The sequence below is a fragment of the Atractosteus spatula genome, chromosome 8, assembly GCF_055471065.1.
Source record: "Atractosteus spatula isolate fAtrSpa1 chromosome 8, fAtrSpa1.hap1, whole genome shotgun sequence".
NCBI classification, from domain to species: domain Eukaryota; kingdom Metazoa; phylum Chordata; class Actinopteri; order Semionotiformes; family Lepisosteidae; genus Atractosteus; species Atractosteus spatula.
The window spans coordinates 51167132-51193423 of NC_142713.1; the positions used below are offsets into that span (position 1 = coordinate 51167132).

A 26292-nucleotide genomic window follows, 5' to 3' on the forward strand; every position below is an offset into this window, starting at 1 on the left:
TGTATGTTTATAAACACATTAATAGCAACTAAAATGACTTGTTTATACCCGGTATTGCTTATGTGACAGAATGGGATTTTACAGAAGCAGAAGAATAAAGGTTCCCAAAGAGGAATGAAAGGGAAAGTGTGCATAGAGAAGGAATTTTTAAGCCACCCCAAAATGATCAAATTAATCATCTTCAGAACAACCAAAGTTAGCCTTTTATTATATTTTAACAGGAGCTATCTTAACTAAAATTGCACCAAATGCGGTAAGTAGTGATTCGGTACTTTTTTAACCTTCCAAAAGCAATGTTATCCACTGCATCTGTTAAGCTTTGTTTGTTAATATGACTGCCATAAAACTATGTAATAATCATCTACAGGACAGAACTATAACAGGTGCACATCATAGAGACACCCGTTGATATCTTTGGTTGCAGACTTTTCACAATCAGAGTGAGAAGACAGAAAGTAATATACTGTAGAGTCACAAAGGACCTGACAGAGAAGAAACACTATTGCCCTTTCAGGATCCAGTGCGACAGAATGTTTTCAGTACCTTTACCTGAGGCTGTTGCCAGTGGGCTGTCTGTGTCACAGGGTCTACGGGATGAAGCACTAACAGGATTTATGGAGGAACTACAGGCAATGGTGGTGGCGGAGGTGGGGATGACAGGGGGACACTCGGTACATGCTAACTGGTGCAGGCCCCTTGAGATGGAGGGGCAGGCACCCACCTGAGATGTGGCCAAGGCTGGGACAGGGCAAGCGCCACCCGTCCCCGAAATATCAAGGGCCGGTTTGGGTGGCAGCTGAGGCGTAGTGGGTTTGGGCAGAACGTCTTCATTTATTAACCGGATGCCTTGAGGTGAACTGGAAGGAGGGGGCACAGGTTTGGAGGGAACACCTAGCCCCGTGCCAGGGGACCTGCTCCCATCACCCACTATTTTTATTGGAGGGTGCGGAGGGGAAGGGGTTTGTGAGAGGCCAGGCTTCTTAGGAGGTATAGGCGGTGGATTCCCTCGGTCAATCCTCGTGACAGTTGGCGACTTTAGACCAATTTGTGGGTGGCCTATCCGACTAGAGAAAGGTCCTCCTTCAGATGTGGAATGAGGTAAGCCCGGTCTTAAAGTGTTGGCAGCTTGTGGACTTGTAAACCTTGAAAGGACCTGCGTGACCGTGTGTCGGGCTTGTTGCTTCGCAGCAAAGTTATCTCGGTTTGTGGGCGACACATCTCTGGATGGGGGGCTCTGAGTGGTCATTCCATTTTGGTCATGCTCAGTAGGAGAAGACTGGAACTTGTACCGGGCAGCTTGAACTCTGGGACTAACACTTGTTGGCAAAGTGGAAGCAGTTCCAGGTGAATGTAAACTGTGCACAGGAGGTGCCGGGACAAAACTGGGTGAGGCTACTCCGGGTGGGGGTTGTGTGTCCCCCCCTGAGGGCCCATTTTCAGTCTGTGCCACGACAGGAAGAACTGAATTGCTAAGGGAAATTCCCCGCTCACTAGCCGATCTGGTAGTGACAGCTTTGGGGATTCCAACACTAGAGTAGTTTGCCACAGAAGGTTTCACAGGTATCGTCAACGGAGACTTCTTCAGTCCATCAACACTGTGTTCTGCAGAAAGTGGCAGGTCTGTTTGACAGGAGGTTGTCCGCATATTAACCAGGTCTGTTCCAATGGAAACAGACACAGAAGACCTTATTTTAATTCCTATGCTTGACGGGATAGCCTGTTGGCTTTCTTTTTCAGTTCTGAGCTGATCTACTTGTTTCTTCAGGTCGTCACTTTCAAGTTTCAAGTCTGCAGCCCGTGCTTCCTCACGACTCAACTTGGCCCTCAGTTGCTCGCGCTCTGTGTCAAACTCTGAGAGCTGCTTCTCCATTTTTGCCTCCATCTGCTGACCTTTCTGTCTCTCGGCTGCTAACTCCTCCTCAAGCCTCCCTGTTGTCTTGGTTTCCTGTTCCAGTTTGGCGGTCAGTTCTTCAAATTTTTGGCTCTCCTCAACAACCTTGGCTGCCAGTTGCTTGCATTCTTTCACCAGCATCATGACAATGTGCTTGTTCTTCTCCCGCTCATCCTTCAGCTGGGCAGACAACTTCTTATGCTCCTGCTCAAGGCTCTGCAGTTGAGATTTCTCCAACTCCAGCTGAAAATCAAACAAACAAATCAATAAAGAAAAACACTATAGAAATAATGACAGGTTTTGGCAAGTTAAAAATACAGGTGTGTGTATACAGGTAGTGGACAATAATAATGACAGAAGATTTCAATCTGGGGCATGAGTAGTCAATTACACACAAAAGTCCACCGAGTACTCTTAAGTAACTAAATAACTAAGCCATGAGTGCTCGGTTCCAACAGTAAAGGGATCAGGTGGTTCCGTAATGTTGTGGAGTGCATCCGTCCTGACATGGTCTGGGTGGTTTCATTCATTTAGAAGTCAAGGTCAATTCTAACCACTGCTTAATGGTACTAAGAGATCATCTTCACCCCATGTGGCATTTCTTTCCTGCATGGAGAGATGATTTCCAGGATGACAATGCCCTGATCCACAGAGCATGTGGTCACCCAATGGTTTGACATGCATGACTCTGATGCTCTTTGATTTTTCACCTGAAGCAACTACATTTGGAGCATCAAGCTATCATTCTATATTCTGACCTTCACAGTCATGACCTTCACAGCCACCCAATCTGAACCCAACTGTGAATTTATAGGATATTCTGAAACGATACTTTAGATTGTTTTTTCCACTTCCATCAAGCAGACATGAAATGAGTGACTTGATTCTTGCATTTTTCCTCTTGCAGAATTTCAGGTGCTGGTAGACTCCCTGCACTGCCAAAAGAACGTACAGGCTGTACTGCACGTATGTGTCAATCCAATACCCTATTGAATGATTCTACATTGGTGTCCATTTGCTTTGTCCACTACCTGTAGTCATGCACATTGAACAAAAATCAATGTGATGTGCAAAATAGAAAACAGAAATACATTTTGGAAACACAATAATTGCAGCAATATGCAGAGGAATCCATGCAAATCACAATCAACAATCTGGGTTCCAATTTAAAATGGAGCTTTCCAACTGCCTGTTTTCTAACATATTTGTTCTCTCCTTTTTATGAGGCTGAACTGAGATCTCTTCCACATTCTGCCATATTACCTCTATCTTTAGAGAATAGTGAATACCTCTAAATAAAACAGAGATAATGTATATGGAACAGAATAACCACTATACACAAAAACAATTTTACACAAAAACACAATACAAATGACCTGATTTTACTAGATTTGTTGAATGTTTCAAGGGTTTCAAAGAGAAAATGCAAAGGCGAGTGGGATGTTAACAAATAAAAAATACTACAGATGATTTACAGCTCCAACACTTGGCAAACACAGAATATAAAAATGAGTAAAATGCTTAATTTTTCAAATACACTACATTTGACTGCCTAAGCCTGGTCACGCTTTATTCCAAATACATCACTAATTTGGTTAGATAATCGCCATACTTTACATCTTCTAATCACACAGTTGACATTGGTAACTAAAACAGTAATTTAACAATCCCTAAAAAGATTTGTGATGTCTCCATTTTCAAACAATAAACAATGTTACCAAGTAAAACAGATTTCAAGAAGGTATTTGTAAACTACAGTTTCTTAATAGTACAAGTAAGTAGTGGCAGACATGTATACCTGCAAATAGTAATAGGTATGTCAAAAATACAGCCATCCAAATAAAAGAAAAATAATTGGCATAATCTCAAGTTTCATACAGACAATAAGTTTAATTATTTTGATTTTTCACCTGAAGCAACTACATTTGGAGCATCAAGCTATCGTTCGATATTCTGTAGGAGCAAACTGAAAATTATATGAACAATTAAAAAGGGCGAATGGTAAACATTTCAACCGAGAAAAAACACTTTCAATATTCGCAGGCAGGATTAAATAATAATATGTATTAATCATAGCATTAAAGGGCTGAAAGAAACCTGTCCTACAGCATCCTAAAACGTTTTCAAATAAACTTAATAAAAACATGGATGTTGGAACATTAACAAGTAATAGAGCTTTTTAAAAAAAATAATAAGAGTATGAAGATACAGTACATAAAATTACTAATAACTAATGTAGAATAAACAGAGTAATATTGCCATTAAAGCTAGAAGTGCTTTAGTAATTTGTCGGGTTAGTTACAGTAGCATGAGCTGACTGCCCCCAAGCAGTCCAACTGTGCACTTCAAGTGTGGTCCTTGAGGGTTTCTGGTTTCTGTCTACTGGTCTTCCGATTCATATATTAATAATGATTTACGTGTTTGTGAATAGCATTAGTTAAAACGAAACAATCTAATAATTTTGCAGGACTAAAGTGGTTAACTGTTGAAAGAGACCAATGAAATTGGCTGGACTATGGCACTTCTGAAGAGCACTGGCAAAGAGCGATATGTTAAACCTGAGTTCAACACACTAGAGCCTTTGCTAAGGGGCTAGAAACAGAACACAGTGAACTGGCCTGAAGGACTAAATAAAAAATCATGACTCACAGAAGTATTAGGCCATTTGTTTAGGCCTACAGTAGAAACAAATAAAAAGGTAATGTCAGCCAAACACAGAAATATCGCAGCCTCCAACCACTTACAGTAGCTTGTGGTTGAAGAAGTTGCTAAAGGTAGGCTGTTAAAAGCGCAGGGGATGTTGTACCCTAACTGACTCATTTTGTTATCTCGTGCCATCTGTGTCACTGCACGTTGACTGTTAATACTCACATAGTATAAGAAATGGAGCTTGAACATGAAGGGGCTTTTTGATTTGCTAAGATATGAAGTGTACCACTAACTCTTTTGTCCAGGAAGGTTATTAGTATTTCTCAGACAAAATACTTTCATCTTAAATTGGCCTTATCTACACACTGAATGGCCGTGGTGGCAGATCTCTTGAGATATAAAATAACAATAAACCTTGAAGGGTCATTTATAAAGTGCTTCATATCCTTTAAAGATTAAGCCTGCATATACTGTACAGGCCAAAGCATAATTCTTATAAAGTAAACAATCAATGAAAAAGGCAGATGAAAGACAAGAAGAATCTGTAATCTTAACACCTCCTCACGTATAAATTCCCTTTGCCACACTAAATTTATTACAGGATAAGAAAGTGGATGAATAAATTAATACAAAATCTTGCTTGTGCTTTTAGCTGTCATACAATTCAAGAACCCTCTCATTATTTCCTTAACTCAGCATAAGTGGGCTACATTAAATAACTTCCACTAATAATATTCCATTTCCTATATTGTCACAGTACAGTACATGTGTATGTGTATATACTGTAAATCACAGTGAACAATATAAACTTGCAGCATATTTTGTACACAAAATGAAGACAGACACTGTTGTGCAGCTGGATTAAAATGGACTGTGACTACTAAGACCCCACACTTTAAAAGTACAGAACCAATAAGGGTTCTGTACTGTGCCATCTCCTGCATGTGAGATAAAATCACTGGCATTAATTAAGGATCTGACTTAGTCATGTATGACCAATTGCATGCAGGTTTAAACTGTTGAGAGGTTTAGTTTGCTGAGTAGTCACCAAGACAACCACTTACATTTTGAAAAGCATCACTATAACAACCAGAGGACCGTGCTAATTTTTACAGCTACAGGAACTCAATCATTTGGTTCATTGTTTTCAGGAACATTAAGGGAAGAATTCTCTTCTACCTAAGATTAGCACACAGTCTCCATTACATTGGCAAAGCCACAAGCTGTAATGAGGTCATTCAATTGTTCTCTCTCACAGGGGCAAGAGGGGCCTGCTCATTGTATTATGGGAGGACATACCTGTAGCTGCCTATCACAGATCTGTAAGCACCCATGAAATACTCAAGAAGCTCTTCTACTCAAAGCTTAAATTCTGAGAACATAAGGCACTCTTGAGCACAAAGAGATAAAATATTAATTATGGCAGTAAACTGTAATCATTGTTACAGTCTTTTGCATCTGAAAATTGATTAAATCCTTTAATCTATTTAATCTAATGTTTAAGAGGTAGAAGTACAGTAGTAGCATCTACGTGATTGTGGCTCCTGACTTTCCATTCTAGAAAATAACCAATTCTGTTTTTTTCAGTTTTTTACATTATACCTATAAAGAACTAATATGTAATTTGAACATACATTTTTATACTTAAAATAATTTAACCAAACCACAGTTAATTTAGTTTAATGTTATCAACAGAGCTCTGGTAATACTGTTGTTCAGTTCGCGAGTTTTCAGTCAATTTGACTCAAAGTATTGTACTTTACAAGAAACTTTAACTGCTAGAATACCTGAGTCCATTTCCTAATTTCATGATCTGGTCTGCAATTCCACCAGTCGGGAGCCATGCATGGAACTGAGAACTTCCACTTCAGAAAAGAGCTACACTTACTGTACTCACAGTATCTAGGCTTTCATTTCCCTCATTTGACATGCTGGCATCATCTTTAAGCAAGTATTCAATTGAAGTGTTTATATTTCAAAGTGTACATCAAGAGTTTACTAGACTTGTTTTTCCTTCTGCATGTTTCCTTCCAGTCAACTATAGTGCCTACAGAAAGTCTATGCACTCTTTCCAAATTAACACATTTTGAGGCCTAACAGCCTGAAATCAAGACACAATCTAGGTATAATCTAGGTAAAAAATAGGTTTCTGTTTGGATAGGATAAGCCTATCCAAACAGAATTGTATTCTGTTGAATACCAAGTACTACCTCAGGGGTGCGTACACTTATCAAACTCATTTCTTAGGATTCATTTGTAATTACTTTTTGGAATGCTTGAGCATTTGTTTTTCACTTGTGAATTCTACTGTGTATTACAACATGTAAATAAGGCTAAAATAAATTCTGATCTAATGTGGCTTGATTTCAGGCTTTAGGCCACAAAATGGGTTACTTTGGAAAGGGTGTGTAGACTTTCTATAGGCACTGCATTTTTGAATATATTACAACAACCTTCAGAAAGGAGCTTCCAAAGTCCCTCACAATGTGCATTCTTTGCCTTCAAATCTTAATTTTCCTTTAAGGGTAATGCTTCACACATTATACACTGGTGTATATAGGATATAATTTAAACATGACCTGGTATAAAACAAATAGTTAACCTATCATACGAAAAATGCAGAGCTGAGATGTTCATATCCTCAATCGGCTAATTAGGAAATATAACCAGTTTGAAATAATAAGTTAATATGAAATATGCAGTTTAAAATAAGCATACCACTAAATAGACAATGACAATGAGCATATCACCATAGGTAAAAGAAAAAACAAGAAGACAGACATTAAGACACTGACATAGACAACTCAGTAAAGATGAGTTACTCAGTAAAGACTTTCACCCTTTAGACAAAGTTGTATGAGTAAAGTTTTAATATACACTCATACCCCGGTATAAGAACATTTGATATATGAATTTTTCGCTTATCCAAACCTGAAGAATTTGTACCTTGTAATTCGCTCTAAGAACAAAGTTAGAAAGAAGAGAAACTTCTGCGAACATCTGACTTCAGTGCCACCGAACAGCTGTCTGTTTCTGCGTGTGCGCAAGGCATCGTGGCTCAGGACGCCGAGAAGCAGCAGTGCTTTGTTTACGACCACAGCTATAGCTTGTGCTCTCATTTTCAAAGTGTTTTTTGTGTTTGTCTTGTAGTTGCTGTTCATTATGGGGTCTTACGGAAAAGAAAAAGATTCTTTAGTGTAATAGTCAACAACAGTACGCACATTGTTCTAGCCGATCACTCGGATAGTGATCTATTTCGAAAGAATGAAAAATGCAAATATGATATAATTATTTTACAGTTATAGTTGGCTTATTTGAGTAGAACTGCGTTGTTCGCTAAGATTGCTATAATGGTCTGTATGGTATTATATGTTTAGGGTGGTTTTTGAGTGAACCTGTCTTCGGCTCGGAATAGAGTAGAATTATACCCCATAAGAAATAATAAAATTTTTAATTTTTGATTTATGATCTCCCGCCTTCAAAAAGGATTTTCAGGAACGAATTAGGTTAAAATACCGGGGTATGACTGTATATTCTACTAAAATTGGTTTACTATAATTTGAGGTTCTAATAAATATTAATAAACTATTGATGAGGTTAAATTAAGGTAAAGATCAAGTTTAGGATTGGGGTTAGGTTATCTATTATTTCAGACTAATATGAATGATATTGTGCTATGCACATAATTTAATGATTTAATATAATTTTACAGCATCTCAATTTGTAGTCCATTTATCAGTAATAGAAAATATATTAAACCTTTACTACTGAATCTAAAGTGTTACCTAGAGAACCTCTAGAATTAGTAGTTCTAGTGTTATCCAGTCCTTGTTACATGGCACCAAGAGAGAGAAAGAGTTTTTATCATCTCCATGGGGCAACTGGCTGAATGTAATATCCTGGGTTACCCAGGTCAGTATGTTCTAGGACTGAAGAGAACTTAAAAATGCTTGTATACAAGTACTGTGATTCTGGAGCAGCTATACCTTCTTCTGTCTGGTTTCGGCAGCTGCCAGCTGTGTGGCCATTTTCTCCTGCATCTTCCGGCAGTGGGTCATGACAGCCTCCAGGATGGAGAGGGGGTTGGTAGACATGGCCCTCTTCTCCTTCTCTCCTCCCCCAGACTCATAGTCACGCTGCAGAGCCTGGAAAGGGTCGGTGAGGCTGAACCGCCCATAGCGCTCCTGGATAAACACCTCCTTCCTACGGGCCTGCAACAGCAACACAACAACGCAGTACATCAGTCATATGCAATTGCAATTGAAATTCACAGGAAATCGACTGCTTTTTAAAAAATTTCACCCAGCTGTATCCTTTATTTGAACAGGAAAGTTAAAACTGAGAACAAATCCTCATTTACAATTGTGGCCTAGACGGCAACCATCTATAGAAGAGGGCAGCTGCTGGAGCAACCTGTCTGAGGCACCTTGCTCAAGGGTACATTAGCAAAATCATCCCATTCCCTCCTGGGAACTGAGCCCATAACCTTGCCTGCTACTCCAAACTGCTGCCCCACCTCTGGGGTGGGTGTAGCAGTTGGGATGCAAGTTAGTCACTTCCTAACCCTCATTTAGCAAACCCAGCAGGGCACCGGGAGATTCTTCTCTTCTATTACATACTGTACTTGGGGCCCAATGTGCCTTTTGGCGTCAGAGTCCTGCTTTATTGATGTGTGCTGCTTTATAGGCCACCTGGTGTATGAAATTACACAGACTCATAGGCAAGATATTTTTATGCATGAAGTAGCTGAATTTAATCTTTTTATAATACCCGCAGCTCAGAATAAACATGGCAGCCTGCACAGGAATTAATTTGTTTAAGAATAACTACAGTGCCTACAGTGTTGTTGTATACAAATATCTGTGTGGGGGTATGGGTTAGCATGCTCAAAAATCCATTAATAATAGGAAAAGGTACGGTTGGGTACAGATCTAGACAGTTTTGACCACATACAATAATAATTGTTTTGTATTATGGTATCGTATAGAATCAGCTATTGTTGTGCCTGTACTATCTACTCGCCCACAGATCTAACAGAATACACATACAATGAAAACCTACACATTAAAAACATTAAAAACATATATTTTACATGGACACAGCAATTTGATGCCTACATTAAAGTAGTAGATTCATGGTGGGAAATACTGAACTAGAACATGCCAACAGTGTCTGTACATATTCATATAATATCCTAAAATCTCTATATGTAGGTTTGAGTGATACCAAAGTACATGTATTACAGCTCTGTCAAAACTATCTGCCTCCTTTTCCAACACCTTTTCTCTAAACACTACAAAGAACCAATATATTATGCTGAATGTTTTAGAATGAGACCTCAGCTTCACCTTATCTAATCTCCTCCTTTAACTATGTCTGCACATATATCCATTTTAGACAAATAGTTTACTAGGAAATATATACACCACTTTTGCCTTTCAATTTTTCCAGTCTGAAGAGTAATTATTTCAATTCAAAAAGATAAATGAAAACAAAAGAAAGAACAAAGTTTGTTTCTATCAAAAGTAATAGATATGGAAGGTTCCAATGGTGAATGATCACATACAAAGTATTAATTTAATTATTCATGTTGCTGCACATTCACATACTGTCATTGGCAGCTCTCCACATAGGCTAAACATAATAAAGAGTAAACTGACAGAGTGGCTGCCAGCTTTTGTGTAGGCAGTGTCCTTTTCCTGGAAGCTGTGTTTCACCAAAGAAGGAAAAGATCAATGATTCTGTATACACAAAACACAACTGGATTTCTACTAAGTAACATTCCAGTAAGAGATGAATAAATCAAATTTCTTATGGCTGAAACTGAATTTAGAGTTAGCTTCTACATGTGCAGAAAGTAGTTAAAATATATTGCATATACAGTATATTGTACTCTTGAGACAAAAAAAATCACAAAGCAGTAGGCTGCTTTTGTCCATCAGTGGGAGGGTCAATTATCCTGCCTTTTAAAGATGCAGCTTTTTGACTCATGGACATCTGGTGTTTTCCTCAAGGCTTTATAAAACCTAGGCCCCTAATCACTGGAGCTATATCCTCCTACCCCATTCTACCACTTTACTTCAAACAGGGCACAGAGGTCATATGCTAAATTCCTGCTATGAACAGCAAGTGTGAGACCCCAAATACTGTAGTTATTTGTTAATGGATAAAAATAGCACAGGAGACTATTATACTGTACATGTATGTAGTGTGTGATCCTTTAGGTTTGACTTCAGTTATGGTGATAAAAATAGAGTTTTTACAAATATTTAAGGTATCAAGATATATGAAGCATCCTACTAATTACTATTATTATGTTTTACATAAATGTTTATTTATATTGTTGTGTATGTTTTACTATGTTATAGCCACCACTGCTTATTTAAATGAAAGTATTACATTTAATCATGAATATACTGCTGATAGTGATGCACAGTAAGGTGGTGATTTAAATGTAAATTTACAGTAGGATCTCATTGCTTATACTTAATCTGAAATTAATCAGCATCTTTCAAAATAAAATATTAAAAAAATTAAGTTTATTGTTACCTGCAATTTTTTCCCTATTTTCCTTTAAGATTCTACAAGGTTTACATCCTAAGTTGAAAGGTTATCAGATTACTCCCTTCTACTTGACCTTTGCTCAGCTGATTCTGGTTTACTATGTGTCCCTGCTGTTCACCTTGATAAGGAAAGATATGGGCCTTTTGTTATATGCCTAGCTCCTAGAATGCCATCCCAAAATGAATTCAGGGACTCATTTAATGTTTTTAATCTATGTCGAAAGAAAATCTTTTTTAGTATGGCTTTTTGCAATTGTGAGTTTAAATGAGTTTAAAAATACTATAATACAGATTTATTTACGGGTAGTAAGTCTGAGGATTGTTACAAAATAGGGGGAGTAGGAAATAAAGCAGTAGGTAAAGTTGAGACGCATGAGTTCCTTATTTTCTGACACTGCTGTGGCAAAAGTGTAATAAAGCAGAGTTACAATTCTTGATACACAAATAAATTATTAACACAATAAACATTAACATGACTCGACAACACATAATACTAAACAAAAACACATATACCAGTTACACTATGTACAAAACTATTTGGCTCGAAGGCCTATGATCTACAGTCCAACACAGATCCTCAGATTGAACTGGAATCTATCTCCCTACTCTAAAAATGCTTCATTAAATAGGAGAGAATGTTTTTAGGCTGAGGACTCCACAATACATTTCCTAAGATAAATATTACAGCAAGCCTCTAATGATTTATCATGAAATTTAAATTAACGAGAATAAACCACCAGAAATCCCCATTTGATCATCTTTGCCTACCTGTCTTTTCTGTCCCCCCCACCTCTCCACCCTGAGCTGTGACAGTACGATTATGTTGTTGTAAAATTATGTTGGGGGCCTCCCACCTGGATCAATGTGCAAGTTTGCAGTGACATCAGTGAGTGACACACAGCTTCTGCAACTTTCCTGTGTGGCAGTATTGAGCTCTCAGCACATTCGATGCTGAAGGATTCCTAAAGGGATAATGCTGGCAGGAGAGCAAGCACTCAGTCTCTCTGTGCAGTAAAAGGATTGAACGAACACCCTGAGGTAATGAACAACTGGCGATTAAAGATTTTTAAACAATAAATCAAAAAATGAGGCTGAGAACCATTCATATAAAAATTCTAAGTACCGTACTTAAGGATAGACACACTAATTCAGCCTTTATTTAGTTACGAGTAGATTAAATTGACATCATCTTCCAAGTTTTAAAATGAAAGAAACGCTTTATTTCACTGGCATTTTTTTATTAAATATACCAAGCATTATTCTGGTTTGTAATATGATAGATTACCATGTTTTCTTGGGGTGAGGACCACATGATATACTGTATGCTCGTGTAAAAACAAATTTTTTCAAGAACTTGATTAAAGGAAAAATAGAACCCACAGTCAAAGATTATAGAGGTAAAAGAATCAATAAAATTGCAGAATCTACTAGGCACACACACTCTCTACTATAAAACATGTTATTTATCCCTATCAACATTTCAGCAAACACAAGTCTTCATTAGGACAGTATTAGTATTTCCGACTAGACAGAAGCAAAGATCTTACATACAGTAGGTAAGATTTTCTTAATTGATGAGGCATTACATGAGAATGCTCTTGTTCTAATAAAATAGTCTAATAAATATGATTAACAGTTACCCATGTATCAAAAGATTCACTAAACAGAAATCAATAAATGGTAAAAATGTGACTATTTTTTTTAATATCACAAATTTACCATTTATCTCTAAAAATAATTTTAAACTAATGTTTCAGATTTATTTTGTCATTACTCTGCTTCTGTTGATAAAAAGGTCTAGTTCAATGTTCATTCTCCAAAGTGTTCAAATATTGATATAAAAGATCCTGAGAGCCTCCCTCCTTAGAAGTTTAATGTTCATATAACCACCTCTCATGAGAATTTAATCTCCCCTCTTGGATATATGAGTATTGAAAAGTTTTTTTTTCAGGTAAAGGAGTGGCTGAATTATTTCTTTTGATGATGCTGAGGTAAGCCTTGTTTAATAATTAATAAATTTCAATACAGTTTTCAAAGAGTTACATTCAACCAAAGTGAGTTGTTCCAACCAGTCAAAGTTGGGCCTGCCAGCAGGCACTCTTCAGAGAAGTTCAAGCAGGTAGCTGTGTCAGCATGCGTAGACTGCAAAGGAACAAGTAATGGTTTATTCCATGCTGAAAAGAGAAGAAAAGAAACAACGTTTCGGCTTTGGAACCTTCTTCGGACCCGGACCCGAAGAATGCTCCACAGCCGAAACGTTGTTTTTTTCCTTCTCTTTTCAGCATGGAATAAACCTATACTTACTCTTCTGAGAAGACGTACTCCTGTGAAGAACATCAGAGAATTCTGCCAGCTGGCCTGCATTTTGTGAACAACAGAGTGCTGAATTAGTATTAATTAATATATCAGTCTCCTTGAGTATTCAATGACATGACAGACCATGACAATCAGAGGAAACAAAACAATTACTAAACTCCCAAGAGTCTGTTAACGCTGCACATTTATAGCTACAGTATATATGTTTTCACATCGTTCCTAACCATCAAAAGAAATCCACACTAAGATGCAGAGCAGAGCAGAGGGGTCTGGGGTGCTGTGCTTAGGTCAGCCCACTAAGACCGGTGCATAAACACTCCAAAGACTCGATATCACTGAACATACTATAAATCAGAGCACGCGGTTGTTAGAGAAATCGGCGTTACCTGCCTTCCTGGGAAGTGTCTACACCCAGGGAGTTAGATCGGTAAAGTCTCAGGTGAGACAGACACAATGGTTATACTGACAGACTGAAAATCGGATAGTACCCGAAAATTAGCTGCACCAAGATACAAGATACAATACTCTATGTCAAGATACAATACCTTATGGTTTGAGACTCGATCCCTGTGTCAAGTGGGGTCCGCCCATTACAAAAAAAATAGGATCTGACACATGGAAGTGGGACAGCTAAGGTTAAGGACCAGACCAGGGAGGAAAGACGTGGATCAAGGGACATTGATTCATCCTCAGATGAATAACTATTTCCCATATATTAGACAGATTACGGTTTATGTATATACTGTAAACCTCCTCCAGGTACACACTACCTTAGAGGAGGATCTCCTACAATTATTTATGTCACAGAATATGTATTTTTGAACATTAAAAACATGTTCACATACATTTTTCTACATAACAATTACTGTGCAAAAATGTATACCTCAAAATTTGCAATTGCTTCCATCTAGTTTCTAAAGAGGTTTAAGGTGCATACAGATTGTAGTTGTATATCAATATTTAATATAAAAAACTATCATTCATTTATTAAAAGCAGAAATGGCACACTGAACTTATTCTACACGTAACATTCAAAACAGCAGGTCACAGAAGCTGTTTATTTACCACTATCAAGTGTAGCTGTCTTATTATTAGCATCAACCTTTTCAGGAATGTAATGCAGAGGTGAAAAGGTTCAGGGCAAACTGCCAAAGTTGTGTAACTTTAGTAGAGAGCAGACAGCAACAGCAAGAAATGAGCTGTCCACAAGCATGCATTTCATTTACTGAAGGTAAAGACATAAGTAAGGTTGCAAACAAGAGAAAGCTATTTAGCCTATCTTGCTTATTTGGTAGTGTAATATCTACATGAATCTAAAGCAATTTCTTGAAAGACCCCAGAGTTAGTGCCTTGACCACCTGACTAGGGTGCCTAATTGTATCCTATGAAACAGGACTATATTTAGAATATGCACAATCAACTAGAAAGTAATAAATCTAAAACATGCTTACAGTGGACATATACTGTACTGTAAATTAGATTTTTAAGAAAATTAGAAGATTGTCAGATGTATAAGTATTCAATCCCTTTGCTAGGGCAACCCTAAGACAGTTAAGGTGCAAAAGAATAGTCTGAAAGTCACCTTCTCAGTGTAATGATCTCTGTCTGTGTGTAATCAAAGAGGTTTAACTTGACTTCAGATTTAAACACATCTGTATCTGTAGATAGATATTGAATTTCAAGACACTTAAAGAGTGATACGATGCAACACATCAACCTTGAAGATCAAGGAACGTTTGAAACAAGTCAAAGATAAAGCAGTAGGGGGGTACAGGTCAGGAGAAGGTTACTTATCCCTTCGAGAACAGTGAAGTTCATCATTAAGAAACATAACATGTATTATACTACCCAGACGCTGCCTAGAGACTGCCCTTCCAAACAGAAGCTGTATGAAAACCTGCTTGCATCACCCACAAATCAAAAACTACAGTAGGTTGAAATCTAATCAACTATGCCCAACACACTTATTGGAACTGGAGCATCTGTGACAGGAAGATGAGAAAAATTACACCATTCAACTGTGCAAAGCTGGCAGGGACATATCCAAACATATTGACAGCAAAAATTGCTGCCAAAAAGTTCCTCCAAGTACTGACTTAGGGCTGAATACTTATGCAATCAGTATGTTTCACTTTGTGTTTTTTTTTCACGATTTGACCTTCAACCTCCTCCATATAGGCCTCAGGTTTTTTACAGGTTATTTACTCCTTATACATCTCCTAATATGACAAGTTGTCCTAATATGGCCTCATTCTTGTCGCTCTTTTTTTAAACTTTCTAAGGCCACATCGTTTTTGGTGTTACAGCTAGTTTGTATAGGTATATCAAAATGTTTGTATGGATATCCTAAAGTCATTCATGCTCCATTGTAGTCAATCTTACAGTTGCTCAAGATGAATAACAGAAGTCATGGCTTATTCACAGAAAACAGAGAAGGCTCAGATTGTTTATGAAAAATAAATGTTTGCTGTTAATTATATATTTGAAGTTTTCCAATTTCTTTCATGATTATGACCAGCTTTGCACTGCGACTAAAATGACAAATTGTGATATATTATGCTGATCTTCAACTATACATGCTCACAACACAAGTAACGCAAGTAACAACAGCAAATACAGATTGTGATAAAAGCAAACAATTAAACCACATTTTCCACTATAGTGTACTCTTCATTGTATTACATAGATACAATTGCCACAGACCTGACGTAAATCCTGACCCTAGACTGCTATTCTTCATTATTTTATACAAAGGTTTATTGCCTAGATTTAAAATTTTCAGCAATAGAACTTTGTGGCTCTTGAAGTCACAAGCTCACAGACACAAGATGTGATAGAACCTTCCGATGACTAGATTTCAGTGTAGCATGACACATACATACTGTACAGAAAGGTAACACTATGTTATGCGAATATCTGAGACATAACCTTTTTTAAACCAGTAATATTGGAATGTCCTTCTTATAAAAACAGGTACTTTGTTGCAAGTTTACATGGGCTAAAGTAGATTTCTTTAAATATCGCTTACATAATCAGTACTATCAATCCTGTAAATATTAAACAGAAATGGCTGTATCACATATCATTTAACAAACATCTCAGCAGTTAAAGAAAAAAAAACAAAATAAAAGATAAACCATGAGCCAAATAAACCAACATTAAGCTATGTATTTTGGAATCACTCTATTTCATTTATTTACTGTAGTATGCAAATTGACATGCCTTGAATATTTTATAAATGTAAGGCTTTGGAAAGTGCTAAGTAAAGTTTGCAATTCAAAGCACATTATGTAACCTTAAGAGTCAAAGTAGAGGCATGATCCAGTGTGTTCTGGATTAAAGAAAGGTTTGAGTAAATTTAATAAAAAATTCAATAAAAATACAACAGCAACTGTTAACTGAAAAGTAATAAGCAAAAAACAAAATAAAATATCCCATTATAATGGAACATCTGAGTCACATTTTTATACTTAATATCTTATTTGTATCCAGTTACATTCACAAAATTCAAACTTACAATTTTTAACATACTGTAATTTTCTTTTATTCTCCACTGATACTTATGGGAACCACTAATTAAAATTAATTGTACCTTTATTCATAAATTAAATTCTGTGATTTCTTGACACACTGTTCATTCTACCATTTTAAGTTGCTAATTTATAAACAAAAATGTTTTAATAGCATATAACACGAATTGTATATTGTATGGGAGACAGTAAAATTATAATGCAAGTGTTTTCTATATTTTTTTATATAAGAATATATTAGACTGTAATAAGATCAAAACAACAATTCTGCAGAAAAAATGTTAGTGTATAGTACGTTATTCTAAATTGTAACCTTGCATACAACTGCAAGACTAGTTTATAAGAGGAAGACAGAAAAGTAAGGTTTAAAGTGGATCCATTAAACACTGATGACTATCCATTTTAATCAGGGTTCAATGTTTCAGAATGGGGCCCCAGAGGATGCTGCATTGGCGAGAGAGTCATGGCCATCTGAGCAGCTAAGAAAGCTCAGCCACTCAGTCAGACTGTGTGTGAATTGTCCCTGAGAACACAAGGAGCTTTTCAATTAGATGAACAAAGTGAAGTCTGTGTGTAGCCATCTAGATTCCATTCTGGCTTTCTCACTGTTATAGTGGACTTATGTGCAAGAACACATTTAAGACTAATAAGCAATTCAAGCAAAATCTTGTCTCCAAACCATGTCTACTATAAATTGATACAGGTATGTCATTTTAAATAAGCTAAGGTCCACAAAGACGATAACCCTTCTATGATGCTTGCTTAAGATTACCAGGTTATAGTTAGGCAAATTCCCTGTGAATTAAATGTTAATTAAATTATTTTCCTGTTGGTACAAAAAAATCATAAAGCCCAAACATTTAGAAGGAAGTACTGAGAACCTTGAGCAAAGCCTCAATATGCCCTTACATCTGCAAACCTGATCCAGTTTAAAAACATTTTTTTCTTATTGTTCATTCTCCTTTTCCACTCTTCGCATCACCAGGGGTTATGAAGGGTTTTCTCTGTTAGGAGATGGAAAAAAGACAGAAGAGCTGTTTCCATGCATGATGCCATTAAAAGCCTGAAGCTGTCTTAAGGACAACCCACATCATCCTCTCAACATCTGTATCAGCTCGCACAAAATGTTACAGTTTATGAAGGAGAAAAGGCAACAAAAATCAGTTTCACACAGTCAGAGTGGAATGTTCTTCTCCTGACACACAGGGTTTTGTTTGTGCTTTTTGTCTGCATCCTGCAGCTGGCAGTAGGTTTATATACTGGCCATGGATGAGATCACATGCTTCAAAGAGCATCTGAAACACACTTGGGCTTGTTTTAACACACCACACATTAATGTATGTACTGTAAAACCTGGATTTCTTCATTGTAAGAACAAGGAGGCCTTGTTCAAAATGGTGCGGTATACATATTTCTATAATTTGTTTTTTCATCTGCATGACAGGGAGTTAAAAAACGCCACTGAAATTTCGAGATGAAATGCTGGCCGCTTGTTTATCTGGTCCCTGGAACCTGTTGGATTGATACTGACAACTGATCTCGACAACACCAGTCCTCATAATTGCACACTCACGTGCCATTGCAAAAATGGTTAAAGCCGTCCTCATTCCACATGTCAGTAAACTAGCCAGCCATATGTACAAGCAGTTCACTGCATGACCATGCATGCACAGATCTTCATGCATGTCAATTTACAACAATTATTAGGCAAGATGCCAGTCCCTGAGATGCTTGTATGCTGTTATGGAAATGAAAAATACAGACATTTGTGAGGCCGGTTTAAAAATGAAGTTCAATCATTACACTATGATCACATAAATTTAGCAAGATTATGAATACCCGCTGACAAGTACTACAGACCAGGCCCATTCTAATCAGTCTAGAAGTACCACGCCTCTGGTGGCAGCAGTTGCTGCTGCTGGCTAACATCTCTTGGGACCTAGGTTTGATTTCAGGCTGGGGAGCCTTCTGTGTGGAGTTTGCATATTGTGTTCATGTTGGTTTTCACAGGGTTGTCCAAGTTCATCCCTCTATTCAAAGACAAGTTAACTTGTTTAATGGGTTTCATTTGGGGTAAGGTTTCACCTTACTCCCCATCCTTTCGGGAAGAGTAGTATCCTTGGGTTATATTGATGGATGGTAAAGCTGTCGTTTAGGTAAAGCTATTGATGGATGGTAAAGCTGTCGTTTGGATGTCATTGTTGTAACCCAATATAAAGCATAAATAACATAACACAAATATTAAAAAATCCAATACAAACAGAATAACCAACTGAACACATTAAGGACAAGCGTTTATGTTAAATGTGACCTCAGAATATTTAGCAATTAGAGGTTCTTCATGGCCAGCAGTGGAATTATATTCAATCCTTTCCTGCATTCAGTTGATCAATGAGGCTGTACAGCAAAGTCTGTATTCCTGCTAAAAGACATTGCACAGGCTACTGATCTTAAAATTACTCTTTACTTGTGAATTAACATTGGGGAACTACAAGTAACTCTCAGCCTAAATTTGCAGCATAATTGCTTGCCTCAATATGTTTAAACTAATAAAATTAATTAAGTACACACACACGATTTACTACTTTAGCTCTGTCTGAGTGCCACTTCCACTCTCATAGTCACATTTGTGATTTTTAAGCTGATAATCTTGTACATATCATGTGTTTTACTAAGTTACAGTGCAGGAGTAATTTAAGTGTAAAAAAGAGGAAAATGTATGATAACATATGATAAGAATATAAAAAATGAACTCCTTTAGACTGTTCAATCACTTCTGCATAAACAATGAATGCATTTTCTTACTTTTTGTTCCATTATTGTATCATTTTAAAATTTAGATTAAATTGCATATGCACTTTAATAGACATCAGTGACAAATGTTTAAAATCATCTAGCTGTCACAAATACTATGCAATCTTTATTTAAAATATCCTTTTGCCCATCTGAACTTGCAACAGAGTACCTGTTTTTATAAGAAAAACCTTCCAATATTACTGGTTTAAAAGGGTTATCCAGCAAGCCAGTTTAAACAGTATTAATGTGGTTGAAGCTACAAAACATACCCCTAGATGAGACAAAATGCAAGGCTAGCTTGCGACTTGCGATACAATTAAAAAAATATATTCTTTCTCAAAAATTTCTTGCTACAAATGTAAATTAAGCTTATTAGAGTCATCACATTAATAGTATTTCTAAATATAGTAATTGTTTTCAGCTTGAGAATATTTGTGCTGTTTTCTATATAACTGTGGGGCAAGACAAGCCTTACTGAATGTGTCTGAAATCCCCAGCTTGGCAGGAGAGTGAAGCTGATGGAGAGGGCAGGCTTCTGAAGTTCTTCTGAAGACAGTGGCATGAAATGCCAGGAATCTGAACACTCAGCATGGTGTCTCCCCATGAAGGAAGGCAATTGTAAACTCGCCATGAAGCAGTCTCATTTGAGATTGCCCAGATCCTTCATAACATAAAGCATGGCCATCCGCTGCTGCTGGCACTAATCACCTCATCCGAAACAGTATAGTAGCGAGTAATTGGTTTAATAGACGCTATGGCAAAGGAATAGCATTACAATGTAATAATGTGTAGGTTGACCATCCTTTTTTTCTCTCTAGTTACTGTATGCTGTTCAAAGCATGCATACATCTTTACAAATAAATAATGAAGACATACAAAGCAAAAACACAGTAGCAACCTGTCGGAGACATAGAAGCTTTTAGCAACTTTCAAAGTGTACAGTACGTACAGTATGAAATACTTCAGACGAAGTCAAAGTGATAATGTCTAAACATGCAAAACATCCGCCACGTGAATAGTATTTCTTAACAGCTAGATCTTCGGCTGAAATCCCTCTGATACCAGTACAATTGCTGATACCAAGGTACCAAAAGCACTTCAAGAAAGAATACACAACATTCAGGGAGATTACTGAGTATTACGTTCTTTCCCACTAAGTGTCTCTCAGTGTCTAAGGTGATATCAGCATGGAACTCCAAGGGAAGGATATCATCAGCAATGGGCAACAGTGAGCAGAAGCACATACTCCAGGATCAGGATATCTGTGCATATCTGTGCAAGGAAGGCTAAAAATGACGTGTCATAAATCATATCGCGAATCATAAAACGTGCCATACAATCTAAACATAAGATTATTTAAACATAATGGTTATAATGAGGCCAGGATTTCAATCAGTTTCATTACGGAGAACACATCTGAAAAATAACTTACACAAAAATGAGCAGTTACTGATACCAATGATGTGCCCATAATTTTATTAATTAAAAAACAATAACTTTTTTTCTCTCACAGTGTGTATTGACTGAACTTGATAAACAGAGCAATGGCACTCATGTCCCATTTGCAAACGCCCATTTCCAGCTACCCACTACACTTTACTTGACCGTTGCTAGGTTACAGATTTTCCGCACTGCATTCACACATACACTGGTGGTCAGAAGTATCAGTATAGACTACAGCCAGTTGGCTATGACGACTTATTGTAGCTTTATTTTCATATATTTTCTATATGTGGACACATACTTATTGTACATGTCCATGAATATGTTTGCAAAATTAACAAACTACATGTCTGAAATGCTAAATATAATATATAGATGACAATAACTATACTACTGCCAGAAATGGCAAGGCAAAAAAATAAGAAAAACAGAATAAAGTATGTGTGGAAGTAATACATTTGTACATTACTGTAAGCGAACGCTTACTCTAAAAGTGGAACATTCTCAGAAGCGATGCAGCTTGAGGGTTCAATACAAAATAATAAAAATTCCCAGTACACCTACCTTGCAGTAGTATAAAAAGGATCAATATACTTTATATCCCTTATGCTGTTCATGCCTTGTAGAGAGAGCACCGAGGGAATTACAATACGACTTAATAGAATTCAGGGTAAAACCACATTTCTTATGTGCATCATTTAGAAAGGAGAACACTCTCAGCCTTGCTGACATTCATCAATGGTAAGGGAACAGACTCATGATGCCATAAAAACAGCTAACCGGGCCTTAAAAACTCATTCTGAGGCAACGTACTGTATCTCGGAAATATACAGTACCACTGATATACAGTTGAAAGAATAAAGCTCTCACAAGCACAATGAAAATATGACCATCAAAAGAAATGTATTACTTATAACCTGTGCGATGGCTCTGTGGCTAAGGATCTGCGCCTGTGACTGGAAGGTTGCTGGTTTGAATCCTGCGGCCAGCAGAGGAATCCTACTCCATTGGGCCCATGAGCAAGGCCCTTAACCCCAGCTGCTCCAGGGGCGCCGTATAAATGGCTGACCCTGCGCTCTGACCCCAAGCTTCTCTATCTGTCTGTCTGTCTCATGAAGAGCAAGTTGGGGTATGCAAAAAAAGACAAATTCCTAATACAAAAAATTTTATACAGCCAATAAAGTACTTATATCTTATATCTCTTAACTGCAACACAAGTTATTATCAGGGCTACAACAAGCCGTGAGAACTGATCAAAGAAGCGCTGTGCAATCAAATGTTGCAAACTGGCATTTCTAATGCACTGGAACTGGTTGTGTGAAAATGATCGTGAAAATGGAGCAAGATGTGTCACTCATTTTAAATGCATCCTCTGAGTCTTTCACTACACAAAGTAGTATACAATCCCTTTGCAGAAACCTTGATAAAATATACCGCTTTCCTTGTCCATCTGTTACAAAATGTCCTGTTGGTTGGATAAATATCCCCTCACTCCAGTTTACCAACCACGAGCTGCTGGGTATTGCTGCTGTGGTAAATTATTCGTCCCCGCTCTTTGTGTTTTACAATGGTTCCACCCCAGTCTCCACAAGAGAGCTACGCAGTGTGTTGCTAGCAGGCAGTGAGCCAGAGTTAAAGTAGGCTTCGTATTCAATCTCTTAATTTCGGATTGTGTGTTTTAGTCTGTTTGACTGCCACCTCAAACTGCTCTCTTTTAATTTTAGAGAGCACCAGGTATGCTTCATGCTTTTGTGGCAAAGGTAAGGTAGTATGACCCTAGGTGTTGTGGCGATGACCCATGGCTATTTTAAAAAAATACTTTTATGTATTTTTCTGGTCTTTTCCCATAAAACACTGTTTTGTAATTAGCATATCTCAATACCACCAGCGATAGATCCTTCCCACAGACCTTTGCATGTACGTTGCGTCAATGAAATACGTTTTAATTAAATTCTTTATCCAAACACCCAAACTCAGAACAAACTCCAGCCTAAACTCAATTCTATTTAAAGAAAAGCTTTCAAGCAAATGATAACAGACTACTTAGAAAGTCCCATATGTGACAAAGACATTCAATACCAGTGGCATAAAGACAAGAGAATCATGGTCAGTAAAATAGAATGATGACTGGTTTTCTGAAGCTCAGCTTGCTGTTTGTTGTACCACAAGTTAAAAGTGGGCCCATATGTCGACATGTAAGGGGATTTACATCTATACCACTTGTCTAGCCTCTTACATGCACATGGTCTGAAGACATTTTTCTTTATCAGGTTCTTTTTTTCTGTCTTTCTTTCTTGATTTTCACAAGGTTTGGCACTCAACTGGTTAAAGTGCCTTTGTCCAATCAACTCGTGCAGTACAGAGGTGATTTTGTTCTTATACAACATAGTCAGTTCTGCATATCACAGCCAGCCATGAACAATCAATGAATCAAAATGGTGAAAAAAACATTTAATAAATCTAACTGTTGCCTTAGATTAATGAAATTAGATTAGATTAATCTTGATTTTAATCTAATTGATTAGATTTAATTTATATGATTTAATCTAGAATTTATTTTATAAGGCTTTACATGGATAAATAAAGTAGTAAGTTTGATATGTTTTGATGTTGAGTATATTTCAAACGATTTGTGGAATACACAGAATATTCTATGCAAGCTGTTGCTCACATAGGCCCAAAACATAATTTAATGGGGTTGCTAATATTTTGAATTTGTGATTCAAAATATTGAATTTGTGAAAATTTGTGAAAATGCCATTTTGTTTGTTATATCTTTTTATAACGGGATAGCTAGTTACACAGCACTTCAGCCCATGGAAATACTACTGTATATACTGGTCTACAATTCACATAAGGAAAATATAAATATACCAAATTGTTAAGAAACAACAATAGACTCTGTGTAAATAAAATTCTCATCAGAAAGGAACATTCTTTGACAAAATGAGAACCTTGATATTTATGATTATTTAGTAAACACAAAACTAAAAGGGCAGGAATGTGGCCTTGAAGACAATCACTAGTGTTTAACCTAATAAACACTTATAATATAAAAAACAGAAAAAGTATCTATGAAACAATGGATTATGAACAAAAATACAGGCACAAACAGTTCATCATAAAAAGTCTTAGCTAACACTAATATGCTAATAGCTTCCTAGAACTAGAATGAATTAATCCTTGTTAATTTCTCCTGCTCTTTGATAATTCTCTGCCATGAAACTAAAACACTTAAAACCTTATGCAATAAAATAGCCAAACAAGTGCTACTTACTGTAGGTTATCACAAAGGTTATACTCTATTACCTGCAACAACAGAAACTCACAACTGATAGAGCATGCAGTATTTTTCATATTATCTCACAGCTGGGTTTGAACTAATGACCTTTTGCCCTTAGATGTGTGTGTTTGGAGTGAAAAAGCAGATGTTCTGTTTTTTTTCTCCCTGGGATGCTATGCTGCAAGTGATAAGACACAAAGTAACACATATGAAAGACATTGTCACAATAAGAAGCTGCAATTGTAAATGCTGCAATGATCCAAATGCATATTTGGTGTGTTTGTCCAACATATATCCTTTTTTTCTCCATAACAATTAGATAAGAAGAAATAGATTTTAAATAATACTATAAAACAGATATATACGATTAACAGATTGTAGTAAAGAGGAAAGCAAAAAGCAGTGAACATTTGAAAATGTTGAAAATGAGCAAAAGCAGGATATCTGTTATTCATCTTTTATAGTACACAGAAGTGACCCATCCTTTCCACACTAGTGGGAATGACTCCACTAATTACCCCCATACTTCATCAGGACTGTAAGGTAGTATCAGAACAGCCCTGTTCTTCAGGGTACTGTGTTATGGGAAAGAAGGCAGATTGGTGTAAGTTGCACAAACTTCTGGTGAATTAGTGAAAGTAATAGCAGACCTGGCTAATGTGTCAATTCAGACAGCCTTAAGGATTCACAAGTGTGAATCTTGAGCATGAAAATTAATTGGACCAAGCTAAATCCATACAGAAGTCTTCCCTGCCCAGAATCAAACACAACACCTATCAACAAACAGGTAAAGTACCAACCAACAGCCATGCCACCAAATAAAAACTATATTATGTCAAACTAAATATGAAAATATTATTTTTAACTTCCATTTTAAGTAAACAAAATTTTATCTCATATAGTATTTCAAGCATCCTTTTCCACATTGAGCATTTCTCAAATTTAAAAAGGTTTCATCAAGGTAAAGTAATTTTTTACTAATAAGTCTCAGTATTACAAATTAGTGAACTAACTTTTTACATGTTTAATTTAATTATTATACATTCTTATTTTTTAAAATAATAATTTATTTAAAATATTTCACTGCTGCACATTTATTTGATTCAGAACCAATTACACTTCTCTCAAAACCTGCGTATGGATTAGTTGTGGCAGATTATGGTATTACCTTTACAGCAATGGCCATAAGTATTTTGCAAGATGCAGACTACCACTACAAAAACAGTGCCTGTTACAACTGGCAAATGAAAATATCAATATGTACTGCATTTCAATGGGAGTTGACAGTATGCAGTGGTCACATATCAAAAGTGGTATTTAAATTACAATTCCTAAACTCGAGTTCAGATGGCCAAATATTACTTTCTGTAATTTCTGTTAATTCTGTCTATTAAAGATCAGTCATAATGTTGCAATTAATATAAAACACTTTTATTCCAAGTGTGATCTAGTATAAAGTATTTTACTAGGGCTATTTTCTGAAAATACGCACAATAAGTAAATTTATTATACCAGCTGCTCAGAGTTGATTTTAAAATAAGTTTCATGATCAGTTTATAAAGAGATGACTCTGCAATTCAGCACACACAAATACTGATGTAAACAAAAACATATCAAATAATTGCTACTGATAAACATGGAAAACAAATGTAAATAAAGTAATAAAAAGGACTTTTATAAGATATGAATAACGCTGATATTAAAATGACAAAAAATAAAAGTTTAATCACTTTTTAACTTAACATCAGTTTAATTTAAAACTGCACTAAGACACTTTCTCATTTGTGTCCAAAATGAGGATAATATCGGCTAACTTACCAT

At 36.6% G+C, this 26292-nt stretch overlaps 1 protein-coding gene across 2 annotated transcripts in view; it reads right to left on the reverse strand.

The window, feature by feature from the left end:
• cttnbp2 (cortactin binding protein 2) overlaps positions 1 to 26292 on the reverse strand; it is a 90373-nt gene that overhangs the window by 42921 nt on the left and 21160 nt on the right. Inside the window, exons 3-4 of one of the 2 annotated variants that reach the window (XM_088924334.1) lie at positions 8527 to 8751; positions 550 to 2134 (exon numbers count right to left, since the gene is read on the reverse strand). In XM_088924334.1, coding sequence (XP_088780460.1) covers positions 550 to 2134; positions 8527 to 8751 — 1810 coding nt within the window. Of the gene's footprint in view, positions 1 to 543; positions 2135 to 8526; positions 8752 to 26292 lie in introns of both variants that reach the window. The other variant, XM_088924335.1, reaches the window with a different exon arrangement.